Source organism: Falco rusticolus, chromosome 7 (assembly GCF_015220075.1).
Source record: "Falco rusticolus isolate bFalRus1 chromosome 7, bFalRus1.pri, whole genome shotgun sequence".
In the NCBI taxonomy this organism is placed as follows: Eukaryota; Metazoa; Chordata; class Aves; order Falconiformes; family Falconidae; genus Falco; species Falco rusticolus.
In genome coordinates, this window is record NC_051193.1 from 29,977,145 (window position 1) to 29,993,483 (window position 16,339).

General features: G+C 43.9%; 2 protein-coding genes across 2 annotated transcripts in view; one reads left to right on the forward strand and one right to left on the reverse strand.

The window, feature by feature from the left end:
* The window catches only part of BRF1 (BRF1 RNA polymerase III transcription initiation factor subunit), a 175,621-nt gene that overhangs the window by 88,748 nt on the left and 70,534 nt on the right, over positions 1–16,339 (reverse strand). Inside the window, exon 5 of the mRNA XM_037396225.1 lies at positions 7,951–8,023. Within this exon, the coding sequence (XP_037252122.1) occupies positions 7,951–8,023 (73 nt within the window). The remainder of the gene's footprint in view (positions 1–7,950; positions 8,024–16,339) is intronic.
* BTBD6 (BTB domain containing 6) lies at positions 3,249–6,238 on the forward strand. The gene is made up of 4 exons (XM_037396226.1): positions 3,249–3,707; positions 3,875–3,965; positions 4,243–4,361; positions 4,592–6,238. The coding sequence occupies exons 1-4, from the start codon at positions 3,343–3,345 to the stop codon at positions 5,622–5,624; spliced, it is 1,608 nt and encodes a 535-aa protein (XP_037252123.1). The 5' UTR covers positions 3,249–3,342; the 3' UTR covers positions 5,625–6,238.

Genomic DNA, 16,339 nt, shown 5'->3' on the forward strand with positions numbered 1-16,339 from the left:
TGAAGCTGTTATGGCTGGCTTGCTTCACATCTCAGCAAACAACATGGACTGTGCTGCTGGGCCAGATCCTCTGGTCACTGAGCTTTAGAAGCAACTTTTTAGTTAAGCTAAAACAAAACCCTTTCTTGCTTTATAGACAAGAGTTTTAAAGCATGCGCAAAGTTTTTCTTACATGCCTTTCAGAGTCCAAGGCTGCACATGCCAACTCCAACACATGAGCAGTATTACTGGTATCACTGAAATTATGGACAAAGCTAAGCATTTGCAAAAGCTTTTGCAGAATGAGGACTTGACTTAGACCCAATGCTTTTTAATGTCTCCTGCAAAGTAACAAGTAAGGTAACTTGCAGGTCTCGTACCTGACTACAAACTAAGCTTCAAAAAAAATCAGTTTGCTTAAAATCCCATGGCCCTAGCAAAAGTCTCCTTTACATCTTCAAATTTACTTCCAGCTCCTTCTCAGACTCATATTCCAACAATACAAAACACTGTTTATTGCAGATACTAAGGCATGCTCTCCATCGGCATAAATTGTTGGAACTCAATTAACGTCAACAGCGTTATGACAATTTACATCGGCCACGGATCTGCCTCCAGATGTATAAACTTATTACAAGTGCTAGCGTTATCAGCTTCAAACTAACCAAAATATGTCAGTACGGATTGTGCTTTGCCTAAACCAATTTATAATTTATCAAACAATCTTGTAAAAGCTACACTTAACACATGTTTACTCTTATTTGAGGTATCAGTTTCTCATTTCCTGCCAGCCTTTTATCACTTGACCGAAAATCCATGATGTACAGTAAATTGTTAACTACCAGGCTCAACTCAATTTCCTTAGCTGATCCCCTATGTGGGCACTTAAACTGATAAAGATGAAAATTCAGCTGGAAACACTGGAACAATCTTATGAATTTACAATTAATCAAAGCCATTTCATTTAGCACCGAGTTCTAACAATGATGCCCTGTTGCTATCCATAATTACCAAGATCACACCGTAGGTGATTAGGCCTGTCAGCCCTGCAGAAGCATTTAAATGAACACATTTATCGAGCAAGAACTTCCAAACACACTTCCCTCAAAACCAAAGAAATGCCGGAGTGCAGCCACCCTCTAAACGTGACCCTAAAACTCAAAGGTTTAGGAAGGATTAACTGATCCTGATGACTCGTAAGGGTGGTTGCTCTGCATTCCCAAGTATGATTTTAGAAAACTGCACTCAACAGAAACGCCCAGTTCCGAAATACAAGAAAAAACCCTTTCAGAAGCGGCAGCCCAGGGTTCAACAGACATTTAAACTTTGCTCTTCGCACTGCAGGAGCCTGTGCAGTGTCTGAGAGGGCCCAGCTTCAGCTCCGTGGGCGCAGAGTGGAGCAAGGCAATTCACCGCCTTCTCTTCCCAGTCCCAGGAGCATTTACACACCCGCCTTGTTGCTCCTCTGGCATTTCTGCTGGCATTCATGCCCACCCATCATTTGACAAGATATTGCACGTCATTAATTTAAATTCTGAAGCTACCAGCCAGAAAATGAATGCATGGGGGGTGGTGGGGGCACGTGTGCACGGACCGCAAAACCTGAAGGAGGCTGTAAATGCCCAGGAAGCAACACCAGCAATATAGAACTTGAATGCAGGGCGAAGGTTAACGTAAACATGTCCCGCGGGGATGCGAACTTTTTTTTTTTAGCCCCCCCGGACACCTGGCTCCCTTCCAGCGGTGGAGGGGGGGCGCCCCGCTGATGCTCACCCCCGCGCCTTCGGGGCGAGCCTCGGGCCGGCACCGGCCGTGCCAGCGGGGCCGAGCCCGGCGAGCAGACAGAGCAGGGACGCGCCGGTGCGTGCCGTAGGGGAGCAGCACCTGCCCTGCCGAGGGCTGCCCTTCGCTCATCGCTCGGGACCGGCACTTTTCGCAGCGCCCGGGCGCCACGCAGTCACAGGAAAGGTTCCGGGAACGGGCGGCGCGGCCTCCCCGCCACACAGGTACCGGGGGCGGCAGGCCCGGGGAGCGGCCCGGGAGCCGGGCCCGCCGAAGGCCGCCCCCACCCAACGGGCACGGGCAGCGCGGCGGGGGTGTGTGGGGGGGTGTGTGTGTGTGGCGGCCCCACGGGAGGCGGGCGGGGAGGGCCCGCACAGCGGGGCACGGCAGCCCCAGGGCTCCGAGAACAGGCCGGGAAAAGCCCCGCAACCACCCCGGCTCGGCTCGCCCCGCCGGGCCGTGCCCCTGCGGCCGCCCCCGGCGCCGGCTCGGCTCCCCCCGCGGGGCTGCGCGGCCGAGCGGAGCGGGGCGGTGCGCGGCGCGGCGGCGCCCCCGCCCGGGCCTCCCGGGAAAGGCGGTGGGCGCCGGGGCCGCCCGCCCCGCCCCAGGAGCCCCGGGGCCCGGCCCCCGCGCCGCCCGCCCCGGCCCCGCGCTGGCTCCCGGTGCGGCGGGGCGGGGGGGGGGGTCGCGGGCCCGGCGCTGCGCACGTACACCCGCGGCGGGGGGGCGCGGCGGGCTGGCACACGGGGCGGGGGCGGCTCCCCCCGCCGCGCCCCGGCGCTCCTCATTGGCGCGGGCGGCCGTGACGCGCGGCGCGGCGGCTGCCTATTAGGGCGGGAGGCGGAGGCAGGGCCCGGCAGAGCCGCGCCGAGCCCGGCCGCGTACCGCCGCGTCCCGCCGCCGCGAGGGGAGCGCCCAGGGCAGCGTCGCCCGCCCGCCCGGCGCGGAGGAGCCGGGGCGCCCCGCGGTCAGGAGCAGCGCGGAGGAGCAGCGCCGTGCGGCGGCGGCCGCCGCGGGTGGAGGAGGAAAGTTGGTGCGAGCGGCGGCAGGGCCGCCCGGGAGCGGGACTGCAGGGAGCCGCCGCCTCGCCTCGGCCCGGCCGCCGCGGATGTGCCCCCGCCGGGCGGGGAAGGACGGAGCGGAGCGCGGTCGCTGGCAGCGGGGACTGGGCGGCTGGCTGCGCTTCACCCTCGCCGGGCTGCTGCACTCGGAAGATTTGTGGATTGACTCTCGCTTCTGACCCACTGCCTCGGCTGGATTTGTGGGCTGTTCTGCGGCTGGATTTTGGCTTTTTTTTTTTTTTAATTATTTTTTTTCTTCTTCTCTTTCCCTGGGGGAAGGAAGTGCCTGGCAGCCCCGCTCGGGCTCCCCACTGCAATCGTGGCAGTGCCGCGGAGGCTGGGACCCCCCCTGCGAGCCAAGGTGAGCGCTGGCACCGGTCCAATACAGCAGCATCCCTCTGCCCCCGGAGAGGTGCGGGGGATTTAACCACCGAGCGCGCACACACACCAAAAAAACCAAAAGCGTACAAAATATCCAGATAGTGGGACTCGCATTTGGGATCTGTTAGTTCTCTTGCTCATGCCACTGCCCCATGGTTGCCTCAATGGCAGGATCATGAAGTGTTTGACTTTTTTTCTTCTGCTTCCAGAGACCTTAAAGAAGTCCAAAAAGAGTGTGAGGTCAAACGGCAAGGTGCCAGGATGCTATGAGATAGTGCCCCTGTCCCTGAAGAAGAAGATGGCTGCAGAACTTTACCCTGCCAGCACCAACACCAACATTGCAAACAGTAACGCCGCCGCCGCCACCGCTGCCAACAGCAAGAAGAACGCCCTGCAGCTCCAGCAAAGCGCCCAGCCGCCCCCGCCGCCCCAGCTCCAGAACCTCAACAACAACAACTTGGAGAGCGCCAACTGGCAGTCCTTCCACCCCACGCTGCGGGAGAGGTAAGGGCAGCCCCGGCGGACCCCCCGCCCCGTGCACCTGCGCCAAGGCCGGGCTGGGGCGGCCCCAGCACCGGGGGCCCCGGCGGGAGGAGGCTGGGGCGGCCGCGGCATCGGGCGAGGGGCTGCCCGCGGCTAACGGGGCTTCTCCCCCCTCCCCTCGCTTGCAGGAACGCACTGATGTTCAATAACGAACTCATGGCTGACGTCCACTTCATCGTGGGCCCACCGGGCGCATCCAAGAAAGTTCCTGCCCATAAGGTTTGTACGGATGATTTCTGGGTCCTTAATGCTGCTGCGCGTATTGCCTTCTCCCCCTGCCTTCCAACTAGGTTCCACTTTTTTTTTTTTCTAATTACAGCTCTCGTCTAATCCCAGAAGTAATTCACATACGCTGCAATTAAAGGGAGCAGTCCAAGGCAGTCTTCTGCCTCCACTGCAGCTTTTAACTTTCCCTAAGCGTAGCTCTTAGCAAAAGCCAGCGCACTCAGCATTTACTGATGTGTATGACTGAGGCTTCTCTCTCTTTATTTTCCAGTATGTTTTGGCAGTCGGTAGCTCAGTCTTCTATGCTATGTTTTATGGCGATCTCGCAGAGGTCAAATCTGAAATCCATATACCAGATGTGGAACCTGCAGCCTTTCTAATCCTATTAAAGTAAGTGGCCACTACAAGTCTACTAATTACATGGACAGAATCAATGTAGCTTATAAAATATACATCTCCTAATTGGCATTGTGCAATACGCACTTATTACTGTTTACTTCATGTGCTGACAAATGCTGAACATCAGATTCACTGCCAGCAAAGATGATGATAGATCAATCTTTCATGGCCTATATATATATTTCCCCCCCTCCCTAAGAAACTATCTTTTTCCCATCTAGATACATGTATAGTGACGAAATAGACCTGGAAGCTGACACAGTTCTGGCTACGCTGTATGCTGCCAAGAAGTACATCGTGCCGGCCCTAGCAAAGGCTTGCGTCAATTTTCTGGAGACCAGTTTAGAAGCGAAGAACGCTTGTGTCCTGCTGTCTCAGAGCAGGCTCTTCGAGGAGCCAGAGCTGACGCAGCGCTGCTGGGAAGTGATTGATGCTCAAGCAGAAATGGCACTGAAGTCAGAAGGCTTCTGTGAGATAGATCAACAAACACTAGAGATCATTGTAACCCGGGAGGCGCTCAACACCAAGGAAGTGGTAGTTTTTGAGGCTGTTCTCAACTGGGCAGAGGCTGAATGCAAAAGGCAAGGGCTGCCGGTTACGCCACGCAACAAGAGGAACGTATTAGGAAAAGCTTTGTACTTGGTGCGGATTCCGACCATGACTTTGGAAGAGTTTGCCAACGGAGCTGCCCAGTCCGACATCCTCACCCTTGAGGAAACTCACAACATATTCCTGTGGTACACAGCTGCAAATAAACCCAAACTAGAGTTTCCGCTGACAAAAAGAAAAGGACTCGTACCTCAGCGATGCCATCGGTTTCAGTCGTCTGCATATCGCAGCAATCAGTGGAGGTACCGAGGGCGATGTGACAGTATTCAGTTTGCTGTAGACAAACGGATATTTATAGCAGGACTGGGATTGTATGGGTCGAGCTGTGGCAAAGCTGAATACAGCGTCAAAATCGAACTGAAGCGCTTAGGAGTTGTCCTTGCTCAAAATCTGACAAAGTTTACTTCTGACGGCTCCAGTAACACTTTCTCTGTGTGGTTTGAACACCCTGTGCAGGTTGAGCAAGACACGTTTTACAATGTAAGTGCTATTCTTGATGGTAATGAACTCAGCTACTTTGGGCAAGAGGGAATGACTGAAGTGCAGTGTGGGAAAGTGACATTCCAGTTCCAGTGCTCCTCGGACAGTACTAATGGAACTGGAGTACAAGGAGGACAAATACCTGAGCTCATTTTCTATGCATGATGCATTTCACCTTGATTGTATTCCAATACTGCAATGATGCACATTAAGGGATTTTTCAGTTTTACTATGAACTCTGCAGCAGTATGGAATGTTACGCTACTTACCTATCTGCTACATCAGGCTATACAAATAAGTGAAGGAATGCTCTTGAATTTAATCTTATTTTATTTATTCATAAGCTATTTGACTTAATTATTAAGACTGCAACAAGCAGAAAAATGTTAAATTTCGCACGTACTGTGCTTTTATTTTGTATATAGATAACTAACTTGCAGAGTGCAGCTGACTTAAAACAGAATGTTCTAAACTAGAGCAGTTTATGAATCTGTGAAATATAAAACATTTTTACTTGCCCTAAATCCTGTGTACTTGATCATTGCTGATCTTATGGCTTGTGTCTGTTAATTCACCTACAGTACAGTTAACAGGGGTGACAGTCCTGTAGTCTGGCCCCTGCTGTGCATCTACACAGGGCATTAGCTATCACTGCAGACACGAAAGCTGTCTTGCCTGGTAACGGAGATTACCCAGCAGCAGCCTTTACTTTCCTTCGTGAAAAAGGGTGCTGACCTATGCAGAAGCTCAGTTTTTTTGGGTGTGTTGCCTAAGCTGAAGACCAGCAAACCATGAGTGTAATCAGGGTTGATCAAAATCATCCAGTGGTTATATCTGAAAGCTTCTGATGCCCATTCACATACATCCTCTGACTTAACCTCCAGCTTGCCCAGCAAACGCCACACTGACACTTGCACCTGTCAAACTGCACCCCACTCGAAGGGCCCGAGTCAAGACATACAGATGAAGTTTTAATGCAGTGACAGGCTTCATCACAGGTTTAGCCCACAGCTGTGATACTGGCAACCACTGTCTAAATATACATCCCACCCTCACATTTAGAAGCAGACGTTTGAGAAATACTTGCAATGTCATCTTTTAAGTTCAATTAATTAATAATTAGAAATAAGCCACCTTAAACAAAAGCTGCTGCCTCTTTCCTCCCTCTTTTTTTTTCTTCAAGCATAGTCTCCTCCACTATGAGCAGCCATTGTATAGTTAGTACCCTTTTCTCAAAGGGGGATAAAAGTAGGTATTTTTCTCAAGTGTCTGACAATCGTTACAGAGGAGCCAATTAGAAATACTTACTGTTTTTTAATAAATATATTTTGTCATAATGACCCTGGAAAGAATACTCAAACAGCAGTCTAAAACCAGTATTTTTTCCATGTAAAACAAGTACCTCTACATTTAATTTAGAAGTGTTTTCTGTTTGTCTCTTCCTAAGCTGCATTAATTTTCACCTTGAAACTAAGCTGCAATATCAATTCTGCCTGTTCTCTCTTGAAAGTAATGAAAAATAAGGCGGCAGCTGAATTATTGAATACAAGAACTTTTTACCAGATACCAGGCTATGCTAATGAAGCCCGTGCACAATAGCTGTGCACTGCCACATACTACTATCTGGATGCTGTTATGATGATGCTCTGCATGTGAGCTGCTGGTTCTTTTGCTGCAAAGGAAGGCAGTTACATGCCCAGCTGCGTACATCTGAAGGGGGGGGGGGGGTGGTGTATGTCTTGTTCTTGAACACAAAGACATCTGATTCAGTACAGATTAAGGAGACAGAGTGGGAGTGAGAGCGCGAAAAGACACATGAAAATTCCTGCACAGAGGTGGGTAACAGTCACAAGACCTCTCTATGAACACTCCTAACTGCAATTGGCATGACTTCTGTTGGCTTAAAAGCTACAGCCAAGACAATAGCTTTTTCTACCCTTTTGACAGGTTAAAACCCACCTCCCTATCACTGTACAATTTCAGTGATTACTTACTAATAAAAAAATTATGCATATGCTTGGAAAAAGTTGCTCCTCTTTTTCCATCTAGCCACTTGTATTTCAAGCACTGAACACAGCTACAGGTGATGGACAGATAGTAAATTTGGCAAATAATTATGAAATGTCACATCTCTGTGGAATTAGTGTGTGACAGACCTGTGCAAGCTTGTAGTTGTAGACGCACACAAATTTGTTATACATCAGCCCATTGTTTTAGCATAGCCTAAACTACTCTCAGAAAATGCAACAAAATTACTTGTAAAAGAAAATTGCATCTTGCTCCCCAAAAAACACTCTTACATAAAGGAGAACAGGCTCTTGTAGTCAGCAATGCTCTTCTGCCTGGATTGATTCCAGCTTCATTTTTAAGTTACCACTCTGGTATTCATCACACAGTACTATGTACATATACATACATGCATATATATTCTTGTCAAGTAACCATGCAGAAAATACACCCAAATACTCAGAAGTCAACTCAAAGAAAATACCTATGGCTGGAGCATTTATGCAGAGTTCTCTGGCCAACAGAAGGAAAGTTTTTCCCAGCACATAGACATTCACCTATTAAAAGACAAAAAAACCCATTATTTAAATCTTAAACCACAAATGCTTTTAATAGAACATTTATATGGAAAGGAAAAAAACCCCAACTTTTGGGATCTTAAACAACCTGCTTTAAAAAAATTCCATTGAAGTAACACAAGCGATATTCATTAGGTATAGAATAATACTTGGTGCTTGTCAAGAGCTGCACAAATTAGCCTTGTAAATCAAAGCGTAAGCTTATTTCGAAAAAAAATGAAAGTTGTTCATCATGCTCTTCAGTGGGCTCAGTGTTGCTCTAGTACTTGGACAATTTTTCAGCTGTCACCTAACACTGTAAAGCATGAAGTAGACTTTAATATAATATCAGTACTTGTAAAGTGTTATTTATCTTGCAACATAACAAAACCTGTGCAAATACTCACAAGTTAGTGCAAATTTCAGCTCTGCATGATCATGTGAAGTGGGATAATTAAAGTATTGCACAAGCACACACAAAACTTTTCCACCAAAGCAAGGAGTGGTGCTACATGCTCCAAGGGTTATTTGTCAACTCTTAGTGTTTGGACATTGACCCAGATCACCCTATTTTGAAAAAAAGATAAATCAATTCAGAAAAGCCCTAAACCACACTAAACCTGCTAAGGAACCAGGGACAGAGCCCTGCTCCCCTGCCCTCCTTCACTGTTGCACTCAGGAAGATACAAACTGAAAGAGGAGTTACTCTTTATAATCTGATTTGCAATTTATAGCATAGGCAGCTACATTTGTATTTTTAAAGTCTGAGGAAGTTTTCTTTCCCTATCTTAAGATGTGTTTTTGTGGTCAGCAGGAAAGGCAGGATATACTTCAGTTCGCAATCAGCCCCAAATGTTCCCACAAAGCTCCATGAACACCTTGTTCCCCCAAGGTGTATGTAAAGGCCAAAGTTAGTATTAAAAAACAAAACAAAAACAACCCAAAACAACAAAACCCTCCATCCTCCTACACTACAAACAAATAATTATTTTTTTTTTAACCATAGTATATTGCTTTTATGTAACAGAACTGCAGTGGTCGGTCTTATGCCAGGACAGTGAAGGTGTTTACTAAGCAGTCAGTTGCACAACTGAGTTGCTGATTATGGTACAAGCCCATGGAAATAAAAAAAAATAAAATCCTTGTTAATAAGTATATTCTCTTTCAGTTTCACAAAAGAGCTTTAACAACATTAGTTTAAAATACGAAGTTACATTTAAACAAAATGAAAACAAAACCTGACACGTTTTTACCTACACTTCCAAACTTTTCTTCATGAGAGTGTTATGTGTTTTTCTCAAACTTAAAAAAAAATTTAAAAGTGAGAACTTTAAATAAATCCTCAGAATGATCATTTATCCTGCAAGTGAGTGAGCAATCAAATGTATATGGTATGATGGTAATTCATTCCATATTTAGTGAAAAGTGCTGAGTATCTTCCATGCTGTGTGTGACCGATGGTTGTACTGGCTTAGAAGATACAGAAGTATAGTCTTAAATTTTATTGTCTTTTTCCTGAAATACCGGACAACACAGAAATACTATTCTATGGACAGGAAGGGAACAAAATATACCCTTTGAATAAGAAGAATATTTCTTAGGAAATAAGCCACCGAACTTTATACAGAAAAGTAAGCACCTACTGAATCTGGCAATTCATGTAAGAGTGTGAGAGTATGTGACTCTACCTGAGCCACAGAGAACAGACATCACTACAGCAAAGTATCTGCAGTGTCTCAGTTGGCTTTAGATGTTCCAGATTCACTGCAAGCTTGGAGTGGCTTATTTTGACCTTTTGTCTAAAGAATATTATAAAGAGTGCGGGTTTGGCTGTAGTTTTAGCCTTCTACATTGGCTGACCAAGTTTCTATAAATCTTAAACCTCATCACTTCGATCTTGTTCTGCAAGGACAGTTTCACTGCACAAATCAATACAGTTACTTCAGTGGAGCCAAGAACACATTATGTTTCCATCAGAGGCTTCACAAACTCGTCTAGTTCTTTCATTTTAGTCTAGGAAAAAAAACCAACCCAACCCACAACCTCAAATTCAGACACTTATTTCTCCTTCTGGCTTTTCTTTGTCATGACATCCAAATCCTTGATGTCTGTCCCCATCAAACCGTGTCACTTTAAGAAACTCCTCCCAGGCAAACTTTCCATAAATGCAACCATCAAAGAACAAATAAAATTCAAGAGGCATAAAGCAGCAGGGCTTTTCAGTGAAGTTCTAACAATCACAGTGGGTGCCAAATTAAATCTAAAGCAAAGTCAAATGCATAATAAAATTCCTTGATGACTATCTTCCTCACCTTGGCCTAACTAAAAGTCTCTGGATCCATGGTCTACTTGAGAAGTAATGTACTTAAATCTAACCCGCTTTTCCACTTCACCCACATCATCAATGGTTTATGACCAGCTTCAAGGTGTAGGCAGTATATTTACACAAAAGAAATTCAAAATAGAAATGGAACATCAGGGAATTTCTTTCTTTTGATCATCAATGCATTTCTTTGCAGTTTCTGGTTACCACCAATTTAGAAAGCAAGCATAATATACAGTGGATTACATGCCCATATTGTTTTTCTCATGAAGCTTACATGTTTTTAATGCCAAGGTAAAGTCACAAAAAGAATCAGGAGTATTTAATTGCTTCCAGTTTTCCTGGAAAATCAGTAGGAAAAGAGACTTCAGGCCTCCTCAAACAGTACGCTTCTCATCTTTAAAAGTTACCAGACAGTCACAGGTGCTGGTGCATGCGTCATAAATGGGAAATTAAAGATGGCATAAAGCTCACCCAGAAATCTGTAATGGCACTGAACTGCTTAAACATGGTATTTAAGAACTTCTGGTTTTAGTGGAGGAAGGCCCTTTCACTAAAATTTTATGCCACTGTCACTAATTTCAGCTACTACTCACGCACACAGGCACATCCTGTGACAGATGAGATATGATATATAATAGGCATATAGATAGTGTCTTTCCTTACTCTCATCATTTGTATGTTTTTCTGCACTCCATTAAGCTCAGAAAATTGAGAATTAATTTAGAGGCCTACTTTAATTTCCAGTTCTTTCTTCATTAAGAACTTCTTATACAAATTCATATACTCCAAGCCATCAAAAGCTTAACACTCCAAATTTAGAAGCATATGACATTTGCATTCATAAAACCTAATTTTATATGAGTCCTTACAATGGTGAATAAACAAAAATGCCCTTCTAAAAGGATGTCTCTGGCTTAGACTTGAATTGGTGCAGCTTTCAAGCTTACCACATTAACTTCGGCCTTTTTCCCCTTCTTAATTTAAAAGGGCCATACTGAAAAACAGTGTTTCCCCAAACTCTCCCCAATCAAAACTGTCAAGTGTGACAACTGTTTCATAGACTTTCATAAGACCTACGCTCTTTGTGTATTTTCATCAAATATTAAAATTTCCTGAACTTGATGCAATCATTATATTTGAGCATCAACACCTAATACAACAGAGAACAGTGTCATCCTCTGTCAGAGGGGATATTTTAAAGTAATATCTGCATACACTGATAATGTTTACCATATTATTTTACATTCAGTTCACATGTAACAGACTAAGCTTAGGAGCATATGGACCTGCCACTGAGTTCTTTAAAAGAAACACTTAAGATTCTTCAGCAAGAAGGCATCTTTCAGACAAAAAGTATGTACTCAAAGAACTGCAAAAAAACCCCACCCAACTGGTTTTACCCTTTTTACAGAGGGACTTAAGATTCTCTAAGATGTTGTCTTTTACCAGTAGTTAGTTTCTGCTCTTGTTATAGAACTTTATATTAGTTAAGTAACTTGGAGAAGGAATGGCTTCCAATTACTCATTTACATCTTTACAGAAAGATCCTTCTACTTGCTATACTCTTTGCCCTTCACAGTATTTTTTTGGAGGTACAGTCTTTTCATCTCACATCTGTCAGTCATCAGATGATGATTTCAAAGGGACACTTCCATGGGGACTCTTATCCTTTCAGAATTTCCTCTTGCCTTCACATCATGCCTGATGTGTTCAGAAACACCAATATACTTCCACTTTTAGAAATAACAAATACCTTGTTTTCAATAACACAGGAATTCAGCTGTTCATCACTAACACCTTTCAGAATTTAAAAAAATCTTCTTTGGGAAACAGGGAATCTCCCATTCATACAGTTACCAAGTCACTTTACCTTCTAGACAGTAGAAAAAATAAAGCTGCAATCATTGAATGGAAGTTTTTGCTTGACCATAAGTTCCATAAATTTATAAATCAATACCCTTTCACTATGAGCAATTTCCAAAAAGGTTTTTCAAGACCATGATGTGGCAATTCTGGGAAAATGTTACACATTGTGATGGTGGTTAAGGTATTCTGTCTTTTAGAAAGCCAAAGACTGGGCAGTTGGAATGCAATGAGAATTCACACTGTGAAACATCCATGGCTGCTTGCCTAAATAATTAAGCAAGCATGAAAAGCAAATGAGTTTTTAAGGAGACTGTCTGTTGCTGGGGAAAGAGGCACCTGTGGTTATTTGATTCATTATTAATATTACTAGTATAGTAATGCCTGAAGGTCCCAACCAGGTTGTTTAACTCAATCAACATAGCAATTTGCATAGGGGCAATAAAGGCAAATGCCGTCAACATGTTAATAACTTCAAGTGAACAAAGGGTATTAAAAAACGAAGCAAATGAGCATAGTCTTTAAAAAATTCTCTATTTTACCCTTCTACACACAGTAAACAAACTTATTTTTTGCATCCATATTGCAACCAGAACATTACATTTATCCTCAAAAGACAATACGCAAAACTACAAATGTACTAAACCCAGCTTGTCAGACTGCAGTTCAAAGACACAAATCACAATTAAGCAGCTTCCTCTCATGCCATGCTTTAAAGTGTGGCCTTAAGTCTGGGGATTCCGAAGTGAAAGCCTACTTTCGCTAATCGCATATGTGGTAGTCCTAGCATTCTTCCTCTACCACCACAGCAGTACAATTACTCATTATCATTCCGTCTACGCAAGAAAGTCAAAAAGGAATTCGCAACAAGTATAGAAGAATCTGAGAGGCCAATGCTGCCTGTAGAAGAAATAAATGAAAACAAGCATCCAAAAGTAACTTGCAATAAAAATCCTTCTGGACAAGAGTGCAGTGTTACTTGACTAGACAAACTGAAGATAAATAGGGAGTGAGAGCTGTGTTTTGAAGAGAGACCAAAAGAGGACTAGATCAAGCAAGTACTAGTTACTGATGTTCGCTTCTTGTGCACCCTCTTTCCATATCTATAACCATAGTATAGCTCAGGTTGGAATGGATCTCAGCAGGCCTCCAGCCCAAGCTCCTGCTCAAAGCAGAGTCAGCTACAAGAACAGACCAGGTTGCTCAGGATCTCAAAAACCTTGATAGACAAAAATCTTCAGAACTGTTCTGAGCAATCTGTTGCAATGCTTGGCTGTCCTCATGGTGAAAAACCTTTTCTTGATATCAAGTCAAAACATCTCATTTAATTATGTTCATTGCTGCAAATCTTCCTCCAGCGTACTCCTATAAAGAGCTGGGCTCTGTCTAACATCATCTCAGTAACCAAAGCATTGGCCTTATTTAACAGCAGGACACAACACAAGGCACACTAAAAATTATATTCTACTAGGCTGAAATTGGAGATCAAAGCACTGCCAACACCTCTTCTCAAAATCTTTTATGACCACATTGCAAAGACCACTACATTGGAGATCACAAGAGAATAAAAAAAGAAACTGCCGTTTCTGAGGATGAGAAAGGCAGCGTTTCACCACAGTGAGATCAAAACTTCAGTCAAATAGTTCTGCAGGTGCAAGGAATGAGGTGCTTCGAAACAGACAAGCAAACCTAAACTGTTCAAAAGTTAGGCCAAGGCTTGACAGGCTTCGCAACTCTCCGAAACAAGCAAGGCCTGTCGCTTAAGTTGGACTAACAAAAAAGCAAACAAAAGGCCTGATTACAGACCTCTCTAAAGACTATATTTGCAAGTAAAATGCAGTATCTGAAAATATAACCAAGTACTTTCCCTGTCAGAGACTGATGACTGATCATCCTTCCAACTCAATCAACATGCAGCATGACGGCCCTGCACCGGGAAGGAGCCCCGTTTGTAGCTGTGGTCTGGACATTTTCAGTTCATTGCAGATACTGCTTTAAAGTCTAAATGTACCAAAGGCATACTGAATCCGACAACACTTTCAACATGGGGTTTCCAAGACATATTTCACCTGAAGACAAAATGGCAGAAAAAAATACCAAAGAAATTGCCTTTCCAATTAAAAAAAAACAAACATACCATCAACATTTTGGCTTGTTCCAAGATGACAGAAGTTTTGAAGCTCATAATCCTATTATGAAATGTAGCAGTTCTCCAGTGGGATGAGACAAACTCCCACATCTCAGTCATCAGCATAAGAGGAAGGCTTGTATGACTTCTTAAACAGACGGCCATTAACAGTGAAAATTAGGCTGCTCTATTGCTAAGTTTCAGCAGCATAATACTATTCTGAAAGCATATTACACTACAGGGGACAGCTTTTTTTTTTTTTTAATGGAAAATGAGGAACCAAATTCCAAAGCAATTCAATAAAAGACACAAAGAAAGGCTGTACAAGAAGTACAGACCAGAGACCAAGAGGCCACACTTAGGATTTCCATACCTCCTGCCTTTTGTTTTTGTTTTTTTGGGTTGGTTGGGGTTTTTTTTTGTTTTTGTTTTTAAGCTTAACAGAACAAGAGAGAACGAACACAAATACGACAGGTCATTAAACAAATACTGAGTTGCAGGTAACAGCAGATTCAAATATTCATTACTTTTACTTTTAGCTACTACCTTTCTTATGCTGGGAGTTACAGAGGGTGTTAACTCTCCCAGTGCTTGCAAGACACTGGCTGAAGGTCACTGACGTGCAGGGTGCCATCAGTGGGACGAAGAATGGCACAGCTCCTATTCTTTCCAGCTGCAGGTTGGCAAAAGGAAACAATGGACAGCCTGTTTCACAGGCTTTCATTTATCTTTTCTGCTGGTAGCTAGAGTTAAAGTTTGGGGGTTTTTATTTATTTGCTTTTAGATGAAGCAATACACAAAGGGTCATTATGCCTTTCCCTGCCCCCCACAGCAACTGAGCTGCATCAAGTAGAACGTTCAGAAGAACAATCTCAAAATTTGCTGTTAGCATCTAAGCAAGAGTTGGTGAAGGTCAGCAGTAACTAATTTTTTTAGACTTTCAGATGTGATTTTTTTTCCTGATATAGAATTGACACCTTTCTCATTTTACCAAGAAAAAACAGTTACCTGAACCAGCATGACATATTTTCTACAGATGAGTCTGAACAAGTAAACTATTTTGGAAAGATAGCACCACTCCCACTACTGCTACAGGTAATAACCTTTCTTCTTCTTTAATGGCATTCACATCCCAACTTCAGGATGGGAGAGCTGTCCTTGGAAAAAGGCACTTCAAGGTAATATATACAATCTAATGAACTAATTGCTTTTCATTTTTAGGCACACTATCTATGGGCAAAGGCTGATCTAGAGCAGAATGTACTGAAGTTTTCTGCCTGGGCCATAAATGTTTGGCCACCAAGTTTTTTGTTGGGTTTTTTTGGTTTTTGTTTTAAACAAACTCAGGGTGGAGGAGAAGTCAAGCTAGGACCTGAAAAGCTCATTTATACGTTCTCAAACAGGACTTTCTAGCTAGCTCCAGTTAACAGTAACATTTAACATTCCTGTTTGCTCAGATTCATCTTAAGAAGCTATAAAGTAGAACACATCAGAAGTCTTCACACAGTTAAATGCATAAATACAGATCATTATACTGACATTTTGCATTTTTCTTCTTTCTGGGGTTGATTATTTCCCTACTACTAATCTATTTCTGTCTCTCCCATCTTTTTATTTACCACTCTTTAAACTTCTGGTCCTCATATGCTCCCATCCTGACACCTTTTCTGGCTGGAATGTACAGAGGCAAAAAGACAAATCATTCACTCTTTCCTGTCAGCAGGAACAGACAACAGATTTTTTTTTTTCTTTAACTGATACCTCTTATTCTTCACACTATGTAATTATGCCTCCCATTCTACACATGCAGTATTTGGTTATAAGTAATCAAGATAATTCAATAAGAGTTCAGAAAAAAGTTACTGATTTTAAGAATTAAAAATTCATTTGATTATTGCAATTGCAGCAGATTGCTTCAAGCAATAAATAGTCTTCAGAGGGATGCCATTTACCAAGACAGCTGGGAGGACAAAAATAGATGCAACTAACCTACTCACAT

Excerpts from the sequence above, each read along its gene's own strand:
- BTBD6 (XM_037396226.1), top strand. The coding sequence starts at position 3,343 with ATGCCACTGCCCCATGGTTGCCTCAATGGCAGGATCATGAAGTGTTTG. Across the intron at positions 3,708-3,874 it reads CACCCCACGCTGCGGGAGAG|GAACGCACTGATGTTCAATA; the intron begins GTAAGGGCAGCC and ends CCTCGCTTGCAG. Across the intron at positions 4,362-4,591 it reads GCCTTTCTAATCCTATTAAA|ATACATGTATAGTGACGAAA; the intron begins GTAAGTGGCCAC and ends TTTCCCATCTAG.